The sequence below is a fragment of the Squalius cephalus genome, assembly GCF_949319135.1.
Source record: "Squalius cephalus genome assembly, chromosome: 20".
Taxonomy (NCBI): domain Eukaryota; kingdom Metazoa; phylum Chordata; class Actinopteri; order Cypriniformes; family Leuciscidae; genus Squalius; species Squalius cephalus.
In genome coordinates, this window is record NC_137141.1 from 32,356,033 (window position 1) to 32,382,547 (window position 26,515).

General features: G+C 38.4%; 2 protein-coding genes across 7 annotated transcripts in view; both read left to right on the forward strand.

The window, feature by feature from the left end:
- Positions 1-26,515, forward strand: part of mocs1 (molybdenum cofactor synthesis 1) — a 153,164-nt gene that overhangs the window by 116,760 nt on the left and 9,889 nt on the right. Inside the window, exons 1-4 of one of the 3 annotated variants that reach the window (XM_079852541.1) lie at positions 21,103-21,640; positions 23,727-23,865; positions 25,349-25,516; positions 26,213-26,377. In XM_079852541.1, coding sequence (XP_079708667.1) covers positions 21,341-21,640; positions 23,727-23,865; positions 25,349-25,516; positions 26,213-26,377 — 772 coding nt within the window. In that variant the 5' untranslated portion in view covers positions 21,103-21,340. Of the gene's footprint in view, positions 1-21,102; positions 21,641-23,723; positions 23,866-25,348; positions 25,517-26,212; positions 26,378-26,515 lie in introns of those variants that run through there. The other 2 variants (XM_079852539.1, XM_079852540.1) reach the window with 2 other exon arrangements.
- On the forward strand, positions 1,921-11,021 carry fosl2 (FOS like 2, AP-1 transcription factor subunit). 4 transcript variants are annotated; one of them, XM_079854094.1, is made up of 5 exons: positions 1,921-2,118; positions 2,464-2,556; positions 6,075-6,329; positions 6,977-7,096; positions 9,099-11,021. In XM_079854094.1, the coding sequence occupies exons 3-5, from the start codon at positions 6,090-6,092 to the stop codon at positions 9,642-9,644; spliced, it is 906 nt and encodes a 301-aa protein (XP_079710220.1). In that variant the 5' UTR covers positions 1,921-2,118; positions 2,464-2,556; positions 6,075-6,089; the 3' UTR covers positions 9,645-11,021. The 4 variants fall into 4 exon arrangements, with proteins under 4 accessions (XP_079710220.1, XP_079710221.1, XP_079710218.1 ...); XM_079854095.1 differs by having other exon boundaries at positions 6,989-7,096; XM_079854092.1 differs by having other exon boundaries at positions 1,936-2,118; positions 2,341-2,556.

The window sequence follows — 26,515 nt, forward strand, 5'->3', positions numbered from 1 at the left end:
TATACTGCATTCTTACCTTGTGCCTTCATTGTATTTACCTCATAGGCCTATTACAGTATCAATCGGCACGTGCTTTCACTGGCTGTTATCAGATTAGCATGATGCGCCTCATATATCTGGGTTAAGGAGCTAATCTGTTTATCAGGGTTGTCGTCATGACTACTATGGACATATGCGATGTAATATAGTTTAACATTCACTTCCATATAATATAGGCCTATCAAAATATCATGGTTATACCATCTGATCTCTACCACTTTTTGGTAGTTTAAACTAGTTTAATAGTTTTCTTATGTGCACACACCAATATGATAAATGTCTTCTTTCGATTGAGCTATTTAATTGAAGTTATCGATAGTATGAGACTACTCGCTGCATTAATTTACCCATATAATTCTCTCTTCCCCTGTTTAATAAGAAGAGATCAGAGCTGTGCCAGACAGCGAGTGACGTTCACGATCCCCGGGAACGCGCGTCACTCCTGTTCTTGTTCTTTTCCATAATGCTCATCATCAGATCTGATGGCAGAGAAGCCTATAGAGAAACTCACAAGACAACCAATGACAGATAACATAATGGAGGCATAAAGCATTAGGTGTAATGCAAATATAATATTTGGGTGTATCATCTGTGCTTTAATATTATTATTGTTGTATAGGCTTAGGCTACATTAATTCCGTATTTACGCCAATAAAAGTATACTTATATTATAAGCTAATATTATTATAAGGCTATAGCCTATTCTGGCAGCCTACTCGTGTATTGTTGTAGCGTTGGTTATAGGATCTATACTAATAGGAAAAATTATGGGTATTTCCTGTGCACCAATGTTCATCCGTCCTCTTTTACTCAACTCGGAATAAATCAACTCATTCTGAAACGGATTGTTACTGCAGTCAAGTGTTTATTTCCACTTTTTCCTGTTTACCATGGTATGCGTTATGCTAAAAAAAAAAAAAAGCAATATTGGTAATAATTATTGGTATAACCATACTGTATAGTCAAATTAGTTACTTATATCCACAAAATTCTATTTCTAAAAATGTAATAGCCTACATTTATATATCTACGGTACCTAAAGAAAATAAACTGGACCCCACTTGAACGGAATCAAAATCAACTAAAAAGTGTTCAATTGATAATTCCCCTCCCCCACTAAACTTTATTGTACCACTGGCGACATCTATCTGTTCTGTGGGCAATAATGATGAGTTTTATTTCATCTGGAGAGAAAATTGAGTCTGAAGAGCCTTTGTGGTAAATAGGTTGAAATTAAAACAGTTATGATGCAACAAAGATTTGTTATCAAAGAAAAAAATACAAAAATATTGAATTAATTAAAGAATCTGTATTTCGAACTGCCAAAAAAAGTGTGTGAGAGAAAAAAAAAAAAAAAAAAACTCCACGATGAAGCAATTGCACTAACATGCTCGCATTCAGCCTATGGTTCAGAGAGCAACATCCGGCCACTTTCTGAAACCACGCGCACCTCTGCAAGCTCTCGCCGTGTTCCGTGCTCGTAGGAACCGTATACATGTGTCCACAGACCACCCAGTGAAAGTTAAAGGTGGGGAAAGAGGGGAGGGAATCCCTGACGCGTCTTTACCGTGCCTTTACCAAGGAAACCCATGCGCGTGTGCTCTGACGCAACTGCCCATTTTTGGAAACATGCGTCAATGGTAGAAACCAACTGTGGAATAGGGGTGGACGCTACAAACAAACAAGTTTAAAACACATTAAAACACCTTAAACAATTTATCCTTTGCTGAATTTAATTTCTCATTGAACATTTAAGCCCCAAAACTTCATAAGCTCTTCAGGGAATAGTAACGTCTGGCATAATGACCCAAAATATACCTTACGAAACCCCCATTTTGCGTTGTGTCTTAACAAGGCTGTGACGCGCAGACGCAGGTTGGCGTTGATAAGCGGAGCATTGGAGTAGAGTAGAGCCATTGAAGTGAGTCATCTGTCGACTGACGGGACCTGTAGAAGTAGCACTGAAGTTCACCTAGTCGCCCAAATCAGTTCAACAAAGTCCAGAGCGGTACACTCATCCCTGCGTTGAGTCACTGCTGTGGGGACAGGACTAAACCTGCAAGAGTTCACTGAAGAAAAGTAGGTGCTTCACAGATTTTTCATTTTCCATCTGGTTCTAGCAGAACATCTCAGTAGCGATGATTATTACACATTAGTTTTACACGGGAACATCAATTTATTGGACTATTAAAGAGACTACAGAATTTGACATCGCTAACTTCTCTAATAGGCTAATAGAATATTATGCCTGGATTTATCATACCGAGCATTAAAGTAGCCTATCTTGGATATCATTTTTAGATCAGGTGAAAAGGAATCGCTTCGTTTGGAAGTGTTTTTTTGTGCCACTGAAGACACTGATCGTGTGGGAATTCATTACCAAGCTTCTGAAATTTCCTCCTGTTTCCCTGGATCATGTACCAGGATTACCACGGGACATACGACACGTCCTCCCGCGGCAGCAGCAGCTCACCGGCGCACCCGGACACCAGCCCCATCCCCGCCTCCAGCTACCAGGTGCCCGAGTCTCCGTCTCCACACACACCTCACATCAACGGGTTTACATGGACAGGCCTACCGTGTTATCATTACTAATCCCAAACTCTAAAAAATACTGGGTTGGTTTAATTTTCTGACGGTTGGGTTTGTCCATATATTTGACCCAAACATGGGTTGAAACAACACAGCATTTTTTAGAGTGTAACAATATGCACTTAAATAGCTTATCTTCTTTACATTACAGTGCTCACACTACATTACACATGCTTCATGTTATTGCAGTAAACATATCAGTGTGTAATTACAAGCAGCGCCGCAAAATAATAACACATTCGCGCAGATTAAAGTCATGCATAAACTGCGATGTAAAATTAGACCAAACTTTTTAAATGTCGAGGACTTGCAGGTTGTCGTTTTCATCATGCAGTGGCCTTGTGTGCATGTGCAATACAAGTGTTCTGCATAAAAACCGGACATTCGGTTATTGCATGTCGGGCTATGCGCCCTATAAGCAGCCTATAAAAGTATATGCTACCTGTGTGTGTGTCACATTTTTATTGCTGTGTTTTAAAATCACATCTGTTCATTATTTTTGAAAAGAAAGTGCATGGAGGACACATACGCATCTACGCGCAAAACGCGTAAAATCCTCTCAGAGGAATCCGTCTCGCTCTCTTAATAAATGATTCCCAGAAGGGATTTCTTTTTTTTTGCTTCCTGCAATCTATCGTTTTGGAAAGATAGCGCACATGTTGGCACTCATAACATTATGTTTCCGTGGAATTAGGCAGATAAGGGCAGCAGTGGCGTGGGTGGCGTGCGTAATGTGAAATAAACCCACGGAGACGAGAGTCAGTGCGCGCGCAGTGGCCGCAGAATGCCACACTTCCGGGACTTCCACATAACGCTTGCACTTCACTAACCTTCAGAACATGTGCAGTTGCCATTTAGTTGATCTGAAAATACCTTTCATTTATCCGTAGTTGAACTGTAGAAGTTTAGGACGGAGAAAAGAAAGCCAATTCGGATTTCGAGTAGGCTACATGGCAAACGTAAAAAAAAAAAAAAACTCTCTCGATCTCTCTCGCTATATATATGACCAATATAAGGGCTTTGCACAAACTTTGGGTTTATACTTTTTTATGAACTGACTAGAATTGCCAAATATGGTGAATTAAATGCAATGGCAGGAGACACTAAGGGTTGCACATTAGGATCTTCCTGTTTGATTACTTTATTAGTAATTATACTTCAATAAATGCATGTTTTTTTATGGAATTTATGCGACTTTCTGCATGGACATAAAAAACGACTCGCAAATTGGTCCATGTTGAAAGAAAGTAGTAAAAGAAAAAACTCTATCACACTTTATTTATGTTATCATAGATGTTAATCACAGTTGTTTTTATAATAATTAGCTACATGTTTATGGTTACAGCTACTGTTAGATTAATTCTTAGGTAGACTATCTAAAGCCTCGATGAGTATTGCGAGTTAATGCAAGAGTGTTGCATTAAAATGGATTATAGCCTAATGTTTCCAGTGAAGTGCATCTCTTCTTCATGAAGTGTTTTAGGTCATTTTCCCCCGATCTGGTTCTTCTCAGGGAATGAATAAGAGCTTGTGTACCGGGTCAGTTTGGCAGCTTGTTCCCCAGTCGCTGGTATTTTAATCACATCTGGAAGGTTTAACTTGCTCCTGTCAGAAATTCCCGAGCATCATCTTGTCTTGTAGGGTTGCTGTTTAAACTCGTGGAATAAACTGCCCCCTTTCGATCCCAGCATGTGTAGTTTTGACTCCTTCGGGGAAAATCAAGTGGAAGGGATTCGGGTGAATTTCAAGAGAAGATAAAGCGCTACTTCTCAACACAACAGAGGATGATTCACCGTGTTTATGTGGATCTTCCCGGTCCTTCGTCATGGATGAAATGGGAAACAAACGCTTCAGTTCCTGGTAGTTAGTGGAGGCTTTCGCAATATGCTGTGGGAAACGATTATCTACTACCATGTTAAAACAACACTACACCTTCAGTGTAAATACTACTTTACGAACACTGAATCTCAGCTTTTAAGCTGTTAAATAATGCTTGTTTTTCATCCACGAAATGATCGCTGTTATTTCCCGTAATTCATTCGCCTCCAAATGATTTGCGGTAAACTCTATCTGTAACATGAAGTCAGTTTCCCGTTAAAATCCCACCAGAAATGTGTTGAATGGAATGGAATGTGGAGGATGGAATGTGTTGGCACGAGATCCCAGTTCTGCTTCCCGGCTGAGGGGAACAGAAGAGCAGTCTCATAACCTGATTCAGCATTTGTCAGACTACACATGTTAAAATCATATCATTCAGGTGTATTTTTCCATCGAATATTCGGGCAATGCTTGCTTGTAAGTCATTCACTATCGCTGTACTATTTTACATAGCCTATCAGAAGTTCAAATATTTCCAAAAATGACTAGCCCTACAAAGTTAAATGATGTTAAACGTTTATTAATTGACATTAAACATTCTAACTTTATTTAAAACTGAGCATTCATCAATTGTAGTAATGATAATTAGTGTTAATTAAATAGTTGTTAATGTATTATATTAATGTATTAAGTACAGAGTAATATTAAGTAAGTACTTTGGTTAGGACTTACTATATAGGTTAGTTGCATGTAATTATGCATAATTTATAGTTATTACTTTTGTTACTACATGTAACATCTGTAACAATGACACTAAAATAAAGTGTTACCAGTGTTTCTTATATGTAAGTTATAATTGTGTTCAGTAGGTAAATACAAAATAATTACACAATGCAGTCAAAAAACTCATTATTGTGCCTCGAATTTAAATGGTTGCCTATGATTAGATTTTTGCATAGAAATCTGTTCATCCAACAGCAAGAAAACAGTAGGAATTCAAGTTAAGGCAAATTTAAGTTTAATACTGAGGTTTTATTAAACTTAATGTAATATTTGCACATTTTTCATTTCTAAGTTTACAGACAACCTCAAAAGTTAAAAGACAGTTTGCATTAAACAAAAACAAAAAGACGTTCAGCTTTTTATTTCGATTTTCTCATTAATGATGTAAGTCAAATGCACTTCTAATAAGAGGTTTGTTTCTTGAACGACACAAATCTGTTGAATGCTCACACAGCGGTGATACTGTGGCCCGTTGCATCACCACGGCTATTATTTAAGCCTGGTCTGCTTCTGTCAGGGAGGGTTGTGGGCTTTCCCATGATTCACCGTGAGTGTGTCACCCTGTCGCTCTGGGGGTCAAGCAGTCAAGAGGGCGCAGAGCGAGGCGGCACGCGCAATGATTCATTAGTCTGTGATGATGGGAATTTGTAAGATGGCTAAAAAGTGGGTGGCTAGGGGGACTGCAGTAACAAAGACCAAAAATGAATCACACAGTGTGTTTAATGTACGGTGAAAGTCAGAGTTTTCTTAATCCACAGTTTCTTCATAAATGTTTGCACTTCAGTTCTGACATCACCATAAAAGAATGGCTTAATCCTAATGCTTTTCTTTCTTCTCCACAGAAGTACAGAGTAGACATGCCTGGCTCTAGCAGTGCCTTTATTCCAACGATTAATGCCATAACCACCAGTCAGGACCTGCAGTGGATGGTTCAGCCCACAGTGATCACATCCATGTCTAACCCGTACTCTCGGCCTCACCCGTACGGCCTGTCTGTGTCCAGCGGCCCGAGTCTCCTCGGACACACGGCTCTCACGCGGCCCGGGGTCATCCGCTCCATCGGAGACGCTCGAGGTCGACGCAAGCGAGATGAGCAGGTTGGTCTTGCACTTTTCAATGTATAGTACAAAACACTTTACAATAAGGTTCATTAGTTAATGCGTTAACTAACATGAACCAACAATGAGCAATACATTTGTTGCAGTATTTATTCATCTTTGTTAATGTTAGTCGTTAAAACTACTTTGTTCATGTTAGTTCACGGTGCATTAACTAATGCTAACAAATGCAACCGTTGATTTTAATGACGTATTAGTTAAAGATGAAATGAATTTAACTAAGATTTATAAATGCTGAAAAGAAGTATTGTTTATTCTTAGTTCATGTTAACGAAGGTAACTAATGTTAACCAATGAACCTTATTGTAAAGTGTTACCAACACTTTTTTAACATCTATTGTCTTTTTGGAGCTGTTTAACAGCAAAAATGTAGTTAGTTTCATAATTTTGCAACATTAATGTGTTGTGATCTTGTTTTTTACTGTGAAGCTGCTTTGAAACAATCTTTAGGGTGAATTCAGGTTGATTTGGACAGTTTTTCCAAGCCATCTCAATGGCAAAAAGTGTCCCAATCACCCTGACTTCAAGCGCTATTTAAATAAATGACTGTTTATCTGAGATGCAAGGATTGATTTTTTTTACATCACAAAGATTTCTGACAAACAACTGGGAAATCTCACTCCTAGTTCTATCTGCAGCTCACCCCAGAGGAAGAAGAAAAACGGAGAGTCAGGCGAGAAAGAAACAAACTAGCTGCGGCAAAATGTCGGAACCGCAGAAGAGAACTGACCGATATGCTGCAAGGGGTGAGTTTTCTTAATGCCTTTACAAACACACAAGCATTCTCTAACTTTACTAGCACAATGGGGAAACATGTTTACCGAACACCCCAAATGAAATGCCCACAAATATTGCACTTATTTCCATGCAGTTCTCAGTGGTTAAAAGCTGAAGACACCCTAAAAAGACACTTTTTACGACCACAGAAGACCAGTGTTGTCTGGCGGGCTTGGGAATGCCCCGAGTCCCAGACAATGCTGGCTGTAATTGAACTACATAGCTTTCTAATGGCATCTCTCAGGCTGTCAGACCTGAAACACGAGGGAAGAATGTGCTACAGGGGGTTGGAGGGAAGCAAACATCTGATATTGTTGGAGGAAGAAACCGCAGCTAACCATCAAACCCCACTCACTGCATTTTTTTCCCTCTTCCCTTCCCCCACTCTCTTCATTCCTCACCAAATAAGGAACTGTATCTCCTGTGACAATAACGAGAGCCTTTCTTCTAATGAGTTTTCTTTCTTTGTAAATTTAGCATTTGCTTTCATTTTCCTTCTTCCTCATAGCCAAATTAATGAGGCTTATCTTTGACAGTCTAGTCACATCAGTCTTTGAACTTTCTGTAGGCTTGGATGATTGTTTCGAAACTCTTGGTTTTTGTGTCAAGCGTTCCATGTGAACAGCTTAAATTTATTTGGGAAATACTTGCTTGTGTTTATAGGTGGGCGTTCCTTTTATAGTGCTAAAGTGTTTTTAGAATTCAATCTGAAAAAACGGTCACGATTTAAAGGTCTCATGGCATGAAAATTTCACTTAATGAGGTTTTTTTAACATTAATATGAGTTCCCCTAGCCCGCCTATGGTCCCCCAGTGGCTAGAAATGGCGATAGGTGTAAACCAAGACCTGGGTATCCTGCTCCAACTTTGAGAAAATGAAATCTCAGATGGGCCAATCTGGAATCTTCCCTATATGTGTTCATACGGGGAAAGGTTACCTCCCCTTTCTCTGCTTTGCCCGCCCATGAGAAAATGAGCTACGCCCGTGCGAGCGCGATATTGGTATTTCCTCGAGAAACATCACGGCTTGCAAATAGTTGCTCAGTGTTCGGATGTACAAATGAACACAAAAGTCTTTTTTAAGTTCCTTCATCCGAGTTTCTGAAGAACCAGTGGGTTAATTTTATTTTCTCTGGAAATGCGCCAGAGTACAGTCTTCTCTAAACTACAAAGATTACTGATATAGATGCTAATACAGCTTTAGAACGATAGCAAATCAGAGCAACATGAAAAGCCAACAATGTAGGCTAGCGTTATAGCTACATGATAATAACTGTAACAGCATACATAAACAAACCAACTAAAGTACCGTATCCAGACACAATATTTTAAACTAAGATTCTGGGTCAAACTGGAAAGCTTGAACGATTGCGTTTCTACGAGCCATTGCGATACATCCACTCACTGTAAACATTAGCCAGCAAGAACCAATGAGGTTTGTTTTTGCGCGTCAAGCAGGTTCGCTTGAGCTTCTGTTTATGTTCGCTGATCAATGTTTATATTCATATTTGAAGTGTCAAAGTGGTAATTGCGTAGCTGTCAATGAAGGGACAGAAATGTCTCAGATTTCATCAAAAAGATCTTCATTTGTGTTCTGAAGATGAACGAAAGTCTAATAGGTTTGGAACGACATGAGGGTGAGAAATTAATGTCAGAATTTTCATTTTTGGTTGAACTAACCGTTTAACCAGCGGGGGGAAAATCAACCTGTGGGAACCCTTTAATAGTAACCCAATTATGCAGGAAAACCACATACTTGGCAACCCTGGCGCAGCCCTCGTATAGGCTTACGTTAAAGACCTGCATATCATATGGACATTTTGAGAAGGGGTCTTTTGACTAGGGTTAGGAACCAGTTAGAAACCACCTAGAGCACCACTACATAAAAACACCCTGCTGACAATCACAAACCAAAAGAATATCAGGCAAAATGCAGCACAATCATTCTCTGTATTTCTTTTTTTCATTCAAGGAAACCGAGAAGTTGGAGGAGGAGAAGGCCGACCTGCAGAAAGAAATCGAGACCCTGCAGAAGGAAAAGGACAAGTTGGAGTTTATGTTGGTGGCCCACAACCCGGTGTGCAAACTTCCCCTCGAAGAGCGCCATCAAAACCTGCACTCCCAGCAGTGTGCGCCCCTTCCTCTGACCATGCGCTCCAACCTGGGGCCCCGGGGCCCGATGCATGCTCTCAACCCAGTGGTGGTCAAACAGGAGCCTTTGGAAGATGATGACGATGAGGATGAAGCAAAAACCCAGCATTCAGTCATCAAGCCCATCTGTCTAGGTGGTGGCATGTATTGCTCTGACGGAGACAGTCTGAACACTCCTGTGGTGGCCGCTTCCACCCCGGTGTCCACCCCGAACCACTCCAGCCTCATCTTCACGTACCCCAGCATGCTGGAGCCCGAGAGCCCATCGCCCTCGTCCGAGTCCTGCTCCAAAGCCCACCGGCGGAGCAGCAGCAGCGGCGACCAGTCCTCGGATTCGCTCAACTCTCCCACCCTGCTGGCGCTGTGAAGGACAACTGGACTTTCCTCGTTCCCGTGGGTCTCCAGAGCGCGCTCGGCTAGGGGTTTGAGCGGGACTCCTCCCTCAAACTAGCTGAGAACCCTCAAGGGCTAATTTGCTCGTTTAATTTAAACGTTTCAGAAGAGAGTTTTCGTTGTCGTCGTTTAAATGTACGTGCGAATTCCACTTTGCTGTTTTCGTGGTGAGGTTTTGTAATGAAGAGGAAAAGAGCGGGAGGAAAGATTGCGTCGTCCGCCTGTTCAGAAGACCTTGATATTTCCTGACGAATGAGAGACGGGGATTGCTTGAAAATTGCATTCTTGATAGGTACAGAATCAGACATTGGACACTACGCCCTGAAAACGTCATTATCCTTGTACTTGTGACGTGTGGATATTGTCCCATTGTGTTTTGTCTCTTGCTGTTTATAATATTTAGGGTTCACTGGATGAGCCTGACTGCTGAGTGTCGAAAGAACCATCCTGTATAATAAAATGCTGACCTTTGTTGATATTTTGTATATGCGGCACAAGCACTAAGATAATTTGCCAAATTTACATAGCTTTTGTTATGTAAAGTAAACAGAAAAAAAAAAAAAACTTTATAGCATCAGCGAATCTACTGTCAGGGATTTTTTTTGTCTGTGTCAGAGTGAGCCATACAAGCATTACTAGAAGCAATTGCACACAGAATATAACGGTGTACATGAGGGAAACTCCAGCCATATTAGGCTCTGCCTCTAACCCTGACATGGCAATACCGCTTTTGTATTGGCGCACACTGTGGTTTTCAAATAATAAAAAAAGAAAGGAGCAAACTATGTATTACTTTTATAAAATGTACTTTTATGTCTCGCCTGGCCCTTTTTTCAGGGTACGGTTTAAAGCGAATCAATGATATCAGCCACACGAGCACTTCTCCCTGAAACACTGGCTGGCTTTGATTGCCGCACTTGAGAACAGATGCACTTTGTCAGCAACATTACAATCGAATAAGACACCATTCCTTACAGTGATGGAGTAAACAGGGAATGCAGAGTGATATTGAAAGTTTGACGCAAATGCATCAGACGCTGAAGAAAATATACAAATCGCAATATTTTTTTGAAAAACATTCCTTGGGAAAAGGAGCGATCTGGAGGTTACCGTAGCCTCAGTCAGATCATAACTGAAGGTGAATGGGAGTATTTTGTTGTACAGTACGCAGCAAACGGAAACAAAACAAATGTGGCTTCTATTTGAAGGACTTTGTTGCTTATTTATGTCAGGAACTTTCAAGGATCTAAGAGACGAGTTCAGTGTTTGTTAAATCGAGTGTGAGAGATTCTAGTTGCAAAAACCAATTTAATACCAAAAAAAAAAGAAAAAAAAAAGGAAAAAAAAGAAAGATGTTTATGGACAGCGTGCTGTAAACTGTTCTCTGTCGGTCTTTGAACCCTGTGTATTTTTGAGCAAGCCATCTGTACAGCTTTCTGCACATGTCCTGCTTATCGGTCTGTATTTTCTCTCTTTTTTATTGCTTTAACTGTTGAAAGACAGAAAACAACCTACAAAAACAGCAATATGTAAAGCAGTGTTTGTTCCTTTGGTAATTTAAATTTATTATAATGATAATAAAAACATTTCCAAAGTGGAATTTTTTGGATAGTCGTATTTTGCTTGTGCATTTATTTATTTGTGCACAGTGTTTTGGGTTTGTTGGATATCTCATTGTTGCGATGTGGTGCTTCTGTGTTCAACCAATCACAAGACGGTTGAATGAACCTGCTTTATGCATCAGTTATTCATTCATCTCTCATTTCTGCACATTATCAAAGATGCAGATTTATTCATCCTAACTTTGATAGACAGTTTTGCTTTATCCGTTGCAGTAAATGATGTCAATGACAATATAAGACATCAATAATATTTGTTTTGATAAATACATAAAAGCATTATTTCATAAATGGGGATGAAGAAGTAAAGGAAACATGAAGCATGTACATTCAGTATGTACAGTTTTGAACTTCCTGTTCATAGGTCATCGATGCTTTTAGCTGTAGTTCTGGTTATCAAGATTTAGCAAGCTGCACTTTATGTAAAATAAATAAATAAACGTGTATGTTAGGATACTAATTTGGGGGTTTAATTTCACTTGAAAAGTCACTCTATACACATACATTTCAAATGTCCAGACTGATGTTTTGGTTAAAGGTGCATTCATTACCTTGCATTATTATGATGAATGGATGACCCATTGTCTCATTTCACCTGATCAAGTTTTGTATTGATTATGTACGAGGTTGAAAGTGATTTGCCAGGTTTGAGATTTTGGTAAGAGTTGAGTCCATTTAAAAACATTGATGGCTGTTTTGCAGTTGTGTGTTGAGCTTTAGGCCAAATTCATGTGTATGTGTGGAAATCTTTTATTTTGAAATAAATATATCGGTTTACATCGGAGATGTGTATTCTGTGTACAGAATTATTGCACATTATAAACTATTATGATAAACAATTGTGATCAAATTACATTTTCTCATTTCAGATATATTGCTTTAAGAATTACGCTTTTTCAATTCATTCTCAGCTTCATGACCCACTGCTAAAATTACTTGAACACTTGAAAATAAAATAAAATAGTTTACTGGTAGAATATCAGATAGATATAGATAGATTACAGTAACATGAACTAAAAATGTTCATTTTATCAATCTTAATCTTAGTTAATGTTAATCTCAACATTTACTTATACATGACTAAAGTCATAAGTTGTCTTGAACTAACATGAACTAAAAATGAACTCTTGTATTTTTATTAACTAATGCTAAGATAGATAGATAGATAGATAGATAGATAGATAGATAGATAGATAGATAGATAGATAGATAGATAGATAGATAGATAGATAGATAGATAGATAGATAGATAGATAGATAGATAGATAGATAGATAGATAGATAGATAGACATTAGCCCTATGTTGAACTGTGTTATGTACTCAATAGTTGATTTCAACACTGGAATATTGCAGTGTTTCCGGTAAATGCTGGTTTGAGCAACAATTACTTTATAAAGTGCTAATTCTATGGTAAGACTGAAATAATGTGGTAAAACAACGAAATTAAGTTACTTAATGTAAGTCAAGGACGGCTATACCAGTGCCTTAGTTCTGAATTTTATGTATTTTATTTAAATATAAAATACTGATAGGAGTCTGTCGGTTTTAGGAAAATCCAGTAGTGCTCATATAACATTTATATATTATTGGCCATATATACTGTATATTGGCCTATATTGCACTTAAGGACAACAAAATGGTAGTATTTGAAATCGTTAGCCTCATAGCATAATTGCCAAAGTCCTTTTTTTTTTTTTTTAAATAGGACGTAGGCAATTATGCTATGAGGCTAACGAAATGTATTAACAGTCATCAGGCAAAATGTCACACTACACAATGGAGTTATACTGCCACTTAGTGGTTAAAGAGTGATACATATCATAGCATAATTGCCTAAGTCATATTTATTCAAAAATGACTTAGGCAATTATGCTATGAGGCTAACGATATATGTTTATGACATTATTTGACATTTTTCTATGTTCAGCATTGCTGTTTACAATCAATACATTTAAGTTTTTAAAGGTAGGCCTGCAATTAGAATTAATATAAACATATTAGGAATGGTTCTTTTGAAATATGAAAGCTTACTGAATACTTGGATTAAAGCAGAAATAGCATGACGATATGAGAGTCAGTCAGGTGATTTCTTCAGAGAAACCCTCACTGACTGGTGTGTGGATGTAGTCCGTGGAAATGTTTCAGGTTTAACTCTTCGGGTTCACTGTCTTAGATAAAGGTAGGGTAGGAAATATTTTTCATAAGCACTTTCTGTTATAGGCTGTGGTCGATTTTTCTTACTTAGATATTAGTAAATTTATTAAATATGAATATTCTGAAAATATTAACTGTTTTAGGCCTACTAGTATTATTTATTTATACAGTAATATTATTGTAGCCTATTATTTATTTATTTAGTCATATTTACCAATATTGAGTTTTGTTTGTTTATGTGTAGAACATAGATGTAACGGTCACCAGCTGGAGTGCCCTTGAGAGCCACCAGAGGGCACTCCACACCAGACTATTATCACTCCCTCACAAACTACATTTCCCAGAACTCACTGCCTGGACTCATCATCACTGATTGCATTCACCTGTGTCTCATTACCCTGTTAGTCTCAGCCTATTTATACCATGTTCACTCATTCACTCACTGTGAAGTTTTGTATGTTGTTGCACTGCATTTCCGAGCGGTTTCCCTGGTTTCATGTCTCTTGGTTTTTGGATTTTTTTTTTTTGGCTTGTTCTGTGGATTACTCTTTTGCCTCTGACCCCTGCCTGGTTTGTTTGTTTGTTTGTTTGTTTGGACGGCCTACCTGTGTTTTGACTAGTGATGGCAAAATGAGGCTTCCTGAACCACTGAGACCTCGCAGCCCATTGCTTCACCCAAAGGTTCATTACTCGAAGCTTCATTCAGCATTGCTCACTAGTGACACCTAGCTACTGTGCAAAGAAATAGCAGATAAATTAATTCTGTGTGTGCGCGTGTGTGTGCGTGTGTGTGCGCTGTTTTATTTATTTATTTTCTTCTCACTGTTAATGTCTGTAACCTTTCATTTGCAATACCTGAGCAGACATTTTGTCCATTGCCTGGGTATAATATAAAATATGTATCTTTCTCTGTCTGAATTTAGTTGTGCAGAGACAACTGTCACACAGACAGTTAATTAATTATTCATAAATGTTTTGGATAGTGACAGTATGAACAGCAAAAGTGACACTGTGTTGAGTGCAGTGCTTATGATGGAGGGAGAGTAATAAAGTAAACTGCAACAGAATAGTCTGGGGTGGTAAAAATAGTTTCTGGTGGTTATTGTGCAGTGAACTGTTACTAGTTTTAGTGCAGTGTTGTGCTTATTGGACTGGGGATATAGAGGAGCACCCTGCAACACTGCAGTTTGGGGTGGGTGAAGGAAGGATTACAATAGATTTTTATTGAGAAACAGAATTATTTCAAGCGTGTTGGGGTTTAGACGATTCCTCTTCTCGCACAAAATCTCTCCAGCCTTGGAAAAGATCCTTTCACAAGGAACAGAGGATGCAGGGGAACATAAAAATGCCAGTGCCAGCTGGTATAAATGAGGATACTGATGCTTCTGTTGAGCCCAGACAGGGGAGCATTTCCTCTTTCTTGCTGCTCCATTACCAGGAAAAAGGAAGAGGTCACAAAAAGCAAACAAATCCAAAAGGGCAATCCAAATCAAAAAGCAGTCCAGTCCAGATCCAAAAATCCAAAGCAAACCAAATAATCTTATCTAATGACTATTATATAGCTACTATAATTAACAATATACTATAACTATTCTAACCTGATAATGTAATAATATACAGCCCTAAAACATATATGACACAATAACTACAATGACAATGATAGTTATCTAACTGACTCTCTGACACTACTACAACTGCTTCTACTACTCTTGACAACATCCACAAGGTGGCGCGAGTTTCGAACCCCCCTTTTCCAAAAGCGACACTCAGACCGAACCGATGACATATCCACACAAACCGAGGCCTCGTTTGTCATTAGTCACGTGATTTTCACGTTAACAACACAAGCCTCGAATCGCGGCTTCATCTGGCACGCCCATTTTTTTCTCGCCACAAGCTTCGACGCCTCGGTTCAAATGTCACATCACTAGTTTTGACCTATCGCCTGTATATTGGATTACGTGTCTGGATTGCCCCTTAATTAAAGCTGCATTTGGATCCCAACCTTAGTGTCTCGGAGCAGTTCGTAACAGTGGGCCTACATAGATTCAGTGTGCAGGTGTTACAGATGCTATTCATTTTTTTATTTTTTTTTTCAGTTTGACTCATGCTCCTTAGCCAGTGCAAAAAGGAATGATAAAAAGCACAAAGGAACAATTTTTTTTTTATAAAGAGCTCATGCTCACCAAAGCTGAATTTGTTTGATCAAAAATACAGTAAAACTTATAAAATAGTATTACAACAAAGCTGAATTTTCAAAATCATTACTTCAGTGTCACATGATCCTTCAGAAATATGAAAACAGTTTGCTGCTTAATATTTTGGAAACAATGATACTTTTTTTCATGATTCTTTGATGAATAAAAATTTCAAATGAACAGCATTCATTTGAAAAAGAAATCTTTCGTAACATTACACATGTTTTAAGGTCACTTTTGATCACTTTAATGCATCCTTACTGAAAAAAAATCTGACTAACCAACACATTTTTGAACAGCAGTGTACATTCATTATTGCAATATAAACACTGTCAGCGTGATCAACAAGGTAGAAGACGGAGCAACTTTCTGCTCTTGTTTACTCCATGCACTGTCAAGGGCTTCATCATATTTGTCGTGGTACCGGTCTTTGCACAAAAATACATCTCATGAAAAAAATTTACTTTCATACCTCCAAAACTCAAAACAAGTTTTGTTCAATAAATGCAGCAGCAGATTTTGAATATGTCTTCTGTCTTCTTGGTGGGGGGAGGGTCTAACCGTCTAGCATGTTTCTGATTGGAGGAATAAGACTTGTTGCAACTGTCCCCGGTCTCCCCTACCTGGAATCCGAACAATGAGTATGAGGAATCCGAGCATGAAGGCACTGTAGATGAGGAACAAGTAGAATCTGAGGCAGAGCAAAATTACCCTTTGACTGAGCCACATCACCCTCATCCCAAGTTTATTGAGGTGCAGAAGTTGGCCAACAAGACGCTTCGATTTCAGAGCTGGTTCAATGATTTCCCTTGGTTACACTACTGTCTTAGACTGAAAGGAGTTTTGTGCTTTTATTGCACCAAGGTCTTTTCAAAGCAAACATCTTCACTAGCCAAAAATACAGAGCCAACATTTATTTTGACAGGCTTTAGGAACTGGAAACGGGCTGTGGAGGGTTTTGAGCGACACTCAAGCAACAAAACACACAACATTGCAGTGACTACGCACATTTATGAGCCAAAATCAATTAATGCCCAACTATCCAGTGTTTTGGCAACTGCACAAGAGGAGGCCAGGTCAAACTTACTAAAACTATTAAGCTCTGTTAAGTACTTGACCCAACAAGGCCTAGCTTTAAGAGGGCATGGAAATGAAGAGGGGAACTTCCACTACCTTCTCCTTCTTAAGGCAGAGGATGATCCTGCCCTTGGACACTGGTTAAAACGGAACCACAGCTACACCAGCCCTGTCGTTCAAAACGAAATGCTAAGTTTAATGAGCAATACCATCATTCGCAACATTGCAGAGGAAATCCTGGCTTTACCAGTGGTCCAATATTCAGTAATAATTGATGGAGCACAGGACGTAAGTGGCACAGAGCAGGAGTCCATCTGTCTCCGCTACGTTGATTCCGACTTGGAACCACGAGAGGAATTCATTGGCCTCTACGAAACTTCTTCCACCACAGGTGAGCAAATTTCTAAGATTGTCTCTGATGTGCTACTCCGTCTGAACCTACCCCTTTCAGGACTGCGTGGCCAGACCTATGATGGAGCAGCCAATATGTCAGGACATCTGTCGGGAGTACAGGCTTACATCAGAAGAGAACAGCCACTTGCTATTTATGTTCACTGTGGGCCTCACTGCGTCAACCTGGTCATGCAAGCAGCTTGCTCAACCACACCGATTGTGAGGGATGCATTGCAGTGGACCCATGAGTTGGGGTGCTTGTTTGGACAATCAGGCAAATTTAAGACCATTTTCAAGTCTGTTGCAAAGTCCACAAGTGGTTCCTACATCACACTCAAACCTTTGTGCCCAACACGATGGAAAGTGCGCACCCCAGCCATTGACGCCATCCTTGGTCAATATGAGGCAGTCTTGGCTGCATTGGAAGAGATGGCTTCGTCCAACACTAATGAGCTAATGGCCTTCATGAGCGATTCCAAAAGGGCACCACAGTCCTTGGCCTGTTTCTGGCAAAAGAGGTGATGATGGGGTTAGAGGGCCTGAACACTTCACTGCAGGGGAGAGGGAAAACAGTTGGAGGCATGTTAAGTGCAGTTGACTGTGTGAAAAAACACTTTCAGAGCCAACGAACCGAAGAAGCATTCATCACAGTCTACACCAGTGCAACTGATCTGGTTACATCTTTGGACATTGAACCAATAAAGATACCACATTTACGAAAGCCACAGAGGAGACATGCTGGCCCAGATGAGCCCTACGTTCCATCCACAGATCAGGAGTACTACCGTGTACAGTTCTTCCAAGTCCTTGACATTGTAACAACACAGCTGACAAAGCGGTTTGAACAGGAAGGGCTACAGCACCTGGTCAAGCTGGAGAAAGTCCTACTCTCTGGTCAAGTTGATGACGTGGTTGACCTGTATCCAGAGCTGCAGTTCCAGTCCCTAAAGGTGCAGCTGGCCATGTTCACTGCCAATTACACCTACAAAACCTGCTCAGAAGTGACAGAAATCATGAGGAACATGATTCCCGAGGTCCGTGGTCTCTTTAGTCAAGTTGAGGCACTTCTGCGTTTGTTGCTCGTTGTTCCTGCCTCATCTGCTGAAGCAGAGAGAAGCTTCAGTGCCTTGAGACGCCTGAAGACCTGGCTGCGCTCTTCAATGTCACAAACCCGACTCAACAGTGTGGCTGTTTGTCATGTTCACAGAGAGAGAATGTATAACTTGGACAAGAAGAAACTGTGTCAAGAATTTGTTCAAGTTACTGATCGGCGCATGCATGTTTTTGGGTCATTTTAGAATCAGTAATAGTTTATTTTGTTTAAGTTACTTTTTTTGGTCAATGTACATTGTTTCTTTCTGTATCTAAACTGCATTGCATGTTTTATTTTGTGCAAATAAACCTTTAACATTTCTTGGTTCGCTTGATTTTTCAGAACATTTTAACCAAATGCTTTCAAAAAGCGGTGAGGACAAAATCAGCCATTTCAAAAAGTGGTGTAATGATGGGAGATGAAAAATGTAAATGATACCTATGCTGGAATCTAATTACCTGGGACGTCTCCAATCGACACTTATTCATAGCTCTGTGTCTGCAGTCGACAACTGGCTTCGAGTTTCCTAACCCTAACTTGTTCCCCTAACTAACTTTCTGCGCAGCAATAATAACCAGACAGACTTCAGACAATGTCCTTGAAATGCTTTAATCACGGCCAGGAGATTTATCAAGGTAAACCCCCCCCCCCCCCCCCCCCCATTCACCCCATTCACCCCATTCACCCTCTGTACTAGCATGAGCAAAATAATCTCGAATCATCAGAAAAAATAATAGAGAAAATGGTTAAGAGATCAGTTGATTACTCAATATCCCATGAGACGATTCTAGAAAGTATAATTTTGATATTGTCATGGTCAGCACTTCAGAGTTTTCCATGGACACAATATTCAGAGAACATTTTTGGTACATTTTGTTCAAGTGTTAGAGTGTTAGGCCTGAAAAAAGGGAAGTAAGCTTTAGATGTTAGAATCATGGTTAGTTAAAAATCCATCACAAGGCCTACTGGTTGAAACTCAATAACAAAAAACAATAATAAAAGTGTTCTAAATATAATTATTATTTTGTTTTTATAAAAAATAAAGACTTCTACAACAGGCTTTTGAGAAATGTTTATTTGTTCATCTCCCATCATTGTATTGGATTGCATTATATGTTTATAAAGAGATTTATGCATTATAAAGAGCTTTATAAATTGTATTAAATACTGCAGTATATTGCAATTACTTTATATATTGCATTATAAAGAGCTTTGATCAATAAAACTAAGAGTTTACATTTGATCTTCCTAAGATATATTTTTGGGAGATACAGAGTGACAAGTATAGCCTACTGTTATTAAGATCTCATTGTTTTACATACAAGCTATCCGAATTTGCCACTGCAAGAATTTTACAGACCAGACTATTTGTGTCGCGTTGGTTGACAAACAGAGTCTTTATTGAATAAACTGGCAATAAACAATGCAGTTCATGGGTTACCGAGCCCAGGCCCGGCTCCAGAAGCCCGGTTGCTCTAACCTTAATGCACATATCCTATCAGACTTTTTTACTATAGTCATTTCAAGAGTGTATTCTGCATTTGCAGTGTGTAGATGTTGATCAGTGAAGTTACACCGCACAATAAATCTCTTTACATCGAGTTTACACTTTTTGTTAAAATAAAAGGGATTCGTGAGCTTGCAGAACTCAGCACCGAACAAAACCCCTGGCGCTTTGAGCGGTGAGTGGATTCTGACTAACTCAAACACCTCTGATTGGCCATTGCGTTCAAGAAATCAGCAGATATGTCAGCGATCGGCTACATTGCTCAACACAGCAAAAGACTATAAGAGACTCTGGCACATGACATGTGAAGACTAGCACTAGGTCAGTACTGTATTTTCTTCATTTAGCTTTGTTTTTTTTGTCTGGTATTGTTGAAGATTTACTACCCTGTTGATAACCATTTATCCATGTTTGAAGGAATAGTTCACCCAAACATTTTTTTTTTCAACATTTACTAACCCTCAAGTTGTTCCAAACCTGTATGAGTTTCTTTCTTCTGTTGAACACAAAAGAAGATATTTTGAAGAATATCTGTATCCAAACAGTTAGATTGTAGAAAAAATACTATGGAAGTCAATGGGTGCCGTCCACTGTCTGGTTACCAACATTCTTCAAAATATCTCCTTTTGTGTTCAACAGAAGAAAGAAACTCATACAGGTTTAGAACAACATGAGGGTTAGTAAATGATGACACAATTTTCTTTCATTTTTGGGTGAACAATCCCTTTAAATATGGTAGCCTAAAGTAACTGTATGCAGCAAAAGTATGGTAGCCTATTTCAATTGGTAGTTTATTCTTACCACAACCAATCAGTGAGCTTAAATAGAGAATAGCCTACATAGCAACAGTTTCATATTTATTTTTCATTATTTCATTATTGAATTATTATATTTATTTAGACATTTTTACATATATTAACAAAATTATTATGTTTATTAATAGTAGGCGGCCCACAGGTTCAAAATCACTGTCCTATATCATATAAAACATAAATGTCTGGAAAAAAAAAAATATATATATATATATATATAATTTAAAATGTCAGGCTTTATAGGTTTAAGACTGTTTCTAAACAGGAGAAAATCTGTTCATCAGCTATCAACAAGTAAGCAAAGTTTGTTATTTTTCTTTTTTCTTTGTTGCTAATTTTGATCCACTATAGGAACTATAATACACTTTTGGTTTGGCTTTTGTTGTCACTTGCTTTACTTTACTTAGTAAATAAAATCTCAGTCCTTTCCAAACTATTACAGTGATTTGTCCATTTCAGTTCAAACTAGGCTTGGTTTTCTCTTGGGTGTTTATGCAGCCGCATGTGATCAACATCATGTTGAACTGCGTCATGTGAGCTCAAAGTCCAAAGCACTGTGAAATTATTAACAGCACTTTATGACAGATGCTTACCAGAATGACACACAGTTGTTGAGCATGGCGTGCAGAACAAGACAAACAACACTACAATTTCTGGTGGCTTTTAATACGTGTGTAACATTCACTCGACTTCTGACTCCGTAGAAATCCCTTCTACATTTTCGCAGTTTGTAGTTCACAATCGAGAAACTACATTGCCCAGAGTTCCTGTATATTTTCCTCGACGTTGATTGGTTGCGCAAAGACACGCCCCCTCATGGTTGTTCCAGGCGAACTGCATGTCAAGTTTAACGCGGCCACAAGACGAGCGGATAATGTGCCAGCTTCAGCACAGACTGTCATTTGTGCGTTTATGATGGCATTAAACTGCAGCACATTCAGTCGTCTTATCTCTGGAGCTCAGACCGCGGCTGAGGCCTGCGCACGGCGGGCCGTTCAACAGACATGTGGGAGATACAGAGTGTGTCGAAGGTATTCCAGTGTCACTCCTGAAGAGAACACACTGGAGCAGGTGTGTGTGTCAGACTCTGCCGGTGCATCTGACACAAATGCACAGGTAAGATATCATACAAATCTTAAAAAAGCATGTTTTAAAACTTAAAACCGTGATATTTAATATAACGTCACAAATGATTATCTGATACACTTGGGTTTGGTATTGTAACTCTTGCTTTAGGCTAACATCCCAAATTCTGACTTGCTAATGTCTGTTAATTGTTGGTTTTGTTAATGTGTGATTGCTGTTACTATATACTATGCGAGTTGTTTATTTTCTGTTAGCGTAATATAAAGTATTTTAATGTGTATAAAGTAGCCCCATAATACTTGGAAAAATAAGCCACATTTAAAAATGTATGACTGTCAAAACCATAATACATTAAAAAAAAATTATTATGGCTACTTGACATGCACAAGGTCTCGTTTATGCTTCATTCAAGAATGGGTGCTGAATATAATGGTTTGAAAGTGTGACAAATTATAAATGCTTCTTTCTTTAAAACAGTTGGGTCATAAGACCCTCACTAAAGTATCAAAGCAGACATATCAGTCATGGATGTCACGTGATATATAACATGATAAACCGTTATGCATTCTGTCTTGCCATCAAAGAGTTTTACACAAACTGGCCAATGGCCAACAAAATGAAGAAAATTAAGTCTAAATATCATATTTGTTTTTCAAAAATTATAACAGAAATACTCCCTTAATATGGACTTTGCAAATAGCTGAATAGTTATTTTAAAGGGGACATAATATGCAAAATTCACTTTTATAAGGTGTTTGAACACAGATGTGTGTCCACAGTGTGTGTAAACAACCAGCCTATTACAGTACAAATCCACTCATTCTTGTTTTTATAATCCCCATAAATCATAAACTGTCTCCCCAAAGTGGTTCCAGATTTGTAGTTCCAGTAGCCCCGCCTATTAGCTTAGATCCCGCCCTGAGAGAGACGCATTTCTGTTTCCTCGCTGTAGCAGCTCAAGATATACAATGTCTGTGCCAAAAAAATAAAAATAAACTATTACAAATGTTCTGTTATTAGATGCACCAACGAACATAAGAATCTCCATAGACTCCTATCATCTGAGCCTCTGAGGACACGTGGCTGAATTTCATTTATGAAGGAAATGTGCAGAAGAAAGTGTTATATATTTGTGCAAATCATTTTACGCCCGACTGCTTTACGAACAAGGGTCAGTTTAATTCTGGATTTGCACAAAAGTGTTTCTGAAAGATTTTTAGATTAACATGACGGTACATGCTAGTCGATGAGTTGAATCAACTTCATACATTTATCCACTAACCATTCAGAAACGTCCAGTTGCGTTCTAAAATTTCCTGAGTCTCTCCATCAGTGTCCGACACCGGTTCACACATGTAGGGCTGAACACCACTACTGTCAAATGCTGACATTTTGGCAGTGTGAGATTCTCCAGTTTTGTTGTTGCTGGAGGATCTGAAGCAGGAGCTGCAAAGGCTCCGCCCTCTTCTGGAAAGGGGGCGGGGAACCTCAGCTAATTTGCATTTAAAGATACACACAAAAAAACGTAATGTTTTTGCTCACACCCAAATAGGGGCAATTGCTATAATTAATGATCTGTGGGGTATTTTGAGCTGAAATGAGTGTATACTGAGTGTATACTGAGTGTATTATATATGTATGTATATATATATAAAATCTATTCAGACAGGGTTTTCAGGGCTGTTCAGTAGCAAAAGCACTTAGCACATAGATCTCAAATCATCTTTTTGCCATTTATATAAAGTTGGATATATAAGTATACCCAACTTTATCTGCATACAATCATAACTCGCGTAAGGCCGGCATTATATACTGTATAGCATATCTCAACTGCTTGATTGCTTGTATGTTCGCAAAATGTACAAATATTATCGCCCAACTCTATTATAGTTGTTAAATGCAACTATAAGTTATGAAGATATTAAGATATTATAAATATTAATATCATGATTTTTTTTGTAAAGCTGCTTTGAAACATGTATTTCCTGCCTGCCACACTTAATTATTTACCTGATTAGTTGTGTGTTCTCCATGTACTGCACTGTGTAATGTAAGTGTGGATTAAAACTCTCTTGTTCTGCTGATCTGATCATGTTCTGGTTGTTGTTTCCGGCAGGTCCGAGAGCTTGTGGTTGCAGGCGGTCATCGGCGAGTTCTGAAGGACGTCCTGCCTTTCTCTGCATTTCTTACGGACTCTTTTGGACGGAGGCATAATTACCTTCGCATTTCCCTCACTGAGAAATGTAACCTCCGCTGTAAGTCTCTCAAACACTGCATGCTTTGTAGAAAGACATCGGCTTCATGAATATGCAAATTAGCCCCTACTCCATTCAATATATACATCTTATAGCCTACATCATTCACCCGCTCCTGTCCCTTCTTAAAGGTGTTGTTTCGGCCCGCACATTGACAGGATTGGTTACATGTTTGTGACGTCAAGTCAGTTTCTTTAACACTTTATACAATACAGATTGTTTCAAAGGAGCTTCACTGGGATAAACAGAAAAATAATGATTCAATGATGCAAACAGAGTTCAATTCTGCTGTAAAGCAGCTCTAAAAAGACAATAGTGTCATTGTTCAGGTTTAAGTAGAAAATACTCAGCAATGGTGTTGACTGGTGAATTTGCATAAGGTTTGTCTTAAAGCATATTAAAAACACCACATAGACATATAAACGACATTAAACAATCAGTTTTCACCACAAGGGGACTCCCATTTATTCTTTTTTTTTTATTATTATTTTTTTTACAGATTTTTTAAACAAAAATGTAAGAGATATAACCATTTCAAATAAATTGTTACACCTTTTGCATTCTGGTCTGTTTTGACCCGAAAGTGAACTTTGGCTTTGAATTCATGCTTATTTATTTTTTTATTTTTTTATCTAATTAGATTTGTCTCAAATAACTTCTGTAAAATACATTTAGCCTCTTTCCTCCACTCACACACACATTTTTTCCTTCCCATTGGTGCTGTGTTTTGTTTATAAATATGCTTGCACAAAGCAAACACCCACACAATAATTTTGAAATTAAACTAAAATGACAAGAACAGAGTAATGTCTTAATCTGTTTGTAGAGCAACATTTCATAGTCTTAATTTGATAAAGGAAAGAGGGTTTGGAAAAGAAAAAGTCCACATTTCACTTTTCCACCTGTTGATGAACCACTGCAGCATGAAAAGGAGAGTCAAGCTGTTTATCATCTTCATTTTTTTTCATAAAAGTTTATTCAAGTTAAGTGAATCTACTTTGTTTAACAGCATTTCCGAGTAACATTGATGTTGTTTTAGTTTTGTTTTGTTAGAAAATAATATGTAGGTATCATAAATTTGGATTGTTTTGACCAGTCATGAGTTAAGTTGATTTAATTAAATCCATTGAAGTTAATGGAGTTCACACTGGTAATTCTTATATTACAGTTCTTATAAATTTAATCTAATGATATATTCAGATAAAATTTCTCATACATATTAATAAAAAATATATGTTTTCATAATTATTTTTTTTTTTTATGTGAATTTAAGTGGTCAAATGTAATGTTAATAAAACTTAATAAAGAACATGATTTCTGCTCGATTTCCATCGGCGGTCGAGGTGAAGACGACGACAACTCCCATGATTCCACGCTCCTTCACGGCATCATCAAGCCAATAATAATAATCTTTGTTATTGTTGTGAATATGTGACCTCTAATGGTGAAACGTACAATAATGATTAGTTTCTGTGTTTCTCAGGTCAGTACTGTATGCCACAAGAAGGAGTGAAACTCAGCCCTCGCTCTCAGCTCCTAACAACAGAGGAGTTACTGACGTTAGCCAGACTCTTCGTGCGACAGGGGGTGAACAAGATCCGGCTGACTGGAGGAGAACCTCTCATTCGCCCAGACGTCCTGCATATCATAGGTACGTTTTACACCTTCTGTTAGCTTTGTTAATGCTTGTTAACTTTGAATCATAAGACAGAAGTGATATAGATACCTCGGACATGCTGGAAATCGAAATGACAATCAGTTCGTGCTTTTAATGTACATATTTCAATGTGGATATTTTAACTAAGAGACTAAAGGTACAAGAGGCTAAGGTTGAAATATAAGAAAAATGTAAAAAAATAAATAATTTAACAAATTAGTATTTAAATGAATTAGTCATCTTTTTGTAGGCATTTCGATTGAAATTGATGGCGTATTGATGCCAGAGGAAATGGCACTACAGAGATAGAGCTTTTAGTGTCTGTTTATTGACGCAAAAACCCTAGAAATTAAATTTAACATATTAAAAAAAATAAGTTTTATATAATTTATTTTATCTTTAATAAAATATGTGTATGGAATATTCCATATTGTATATGGAAAATTAGTGTGTATCTGCTAATTCTATTAATCAGTGTTTAAATAAAATAAAAAAGAAGAAACCGCATCTTCCATATTTCATTTCTGGTTTAAAAAAGGAATGGACACAAAAGTACACAGACCATGTACTGCATGTTTCATGCTTATTGACTAATATTCTGAAAATCAAGCATGACAAAACGAGGATGCAGCCAGAAACGCTAATTAAACTTTGAATAGTTGACCTTTTCTCTCTTTTTCTTTCTGAAAGCGGAATTGAGGAAGTTGGAGGGCCTGAAGACCATTGCAGTCACCACAAACGGCATGAATCTGAGCCGGCTGTTGCCCGGTTTGAAGAAAGCTGGAGTGGATCTACTCAACATCAGCCTGGACACCCTGATCCCGGCCAAATTTGAGTTCATCACTAGACGAAAAGGTGCTGTTGACCAGTCACTGAAATATAAGAAATATAACACCTATATCCGAACAGAGTTTGTGTTCCTCCAGGACGGATGTAGATAGGTGCAGATAGACAGTATGAGGTGTCCTGGATGAAGGAACTATGCTTTCCAAT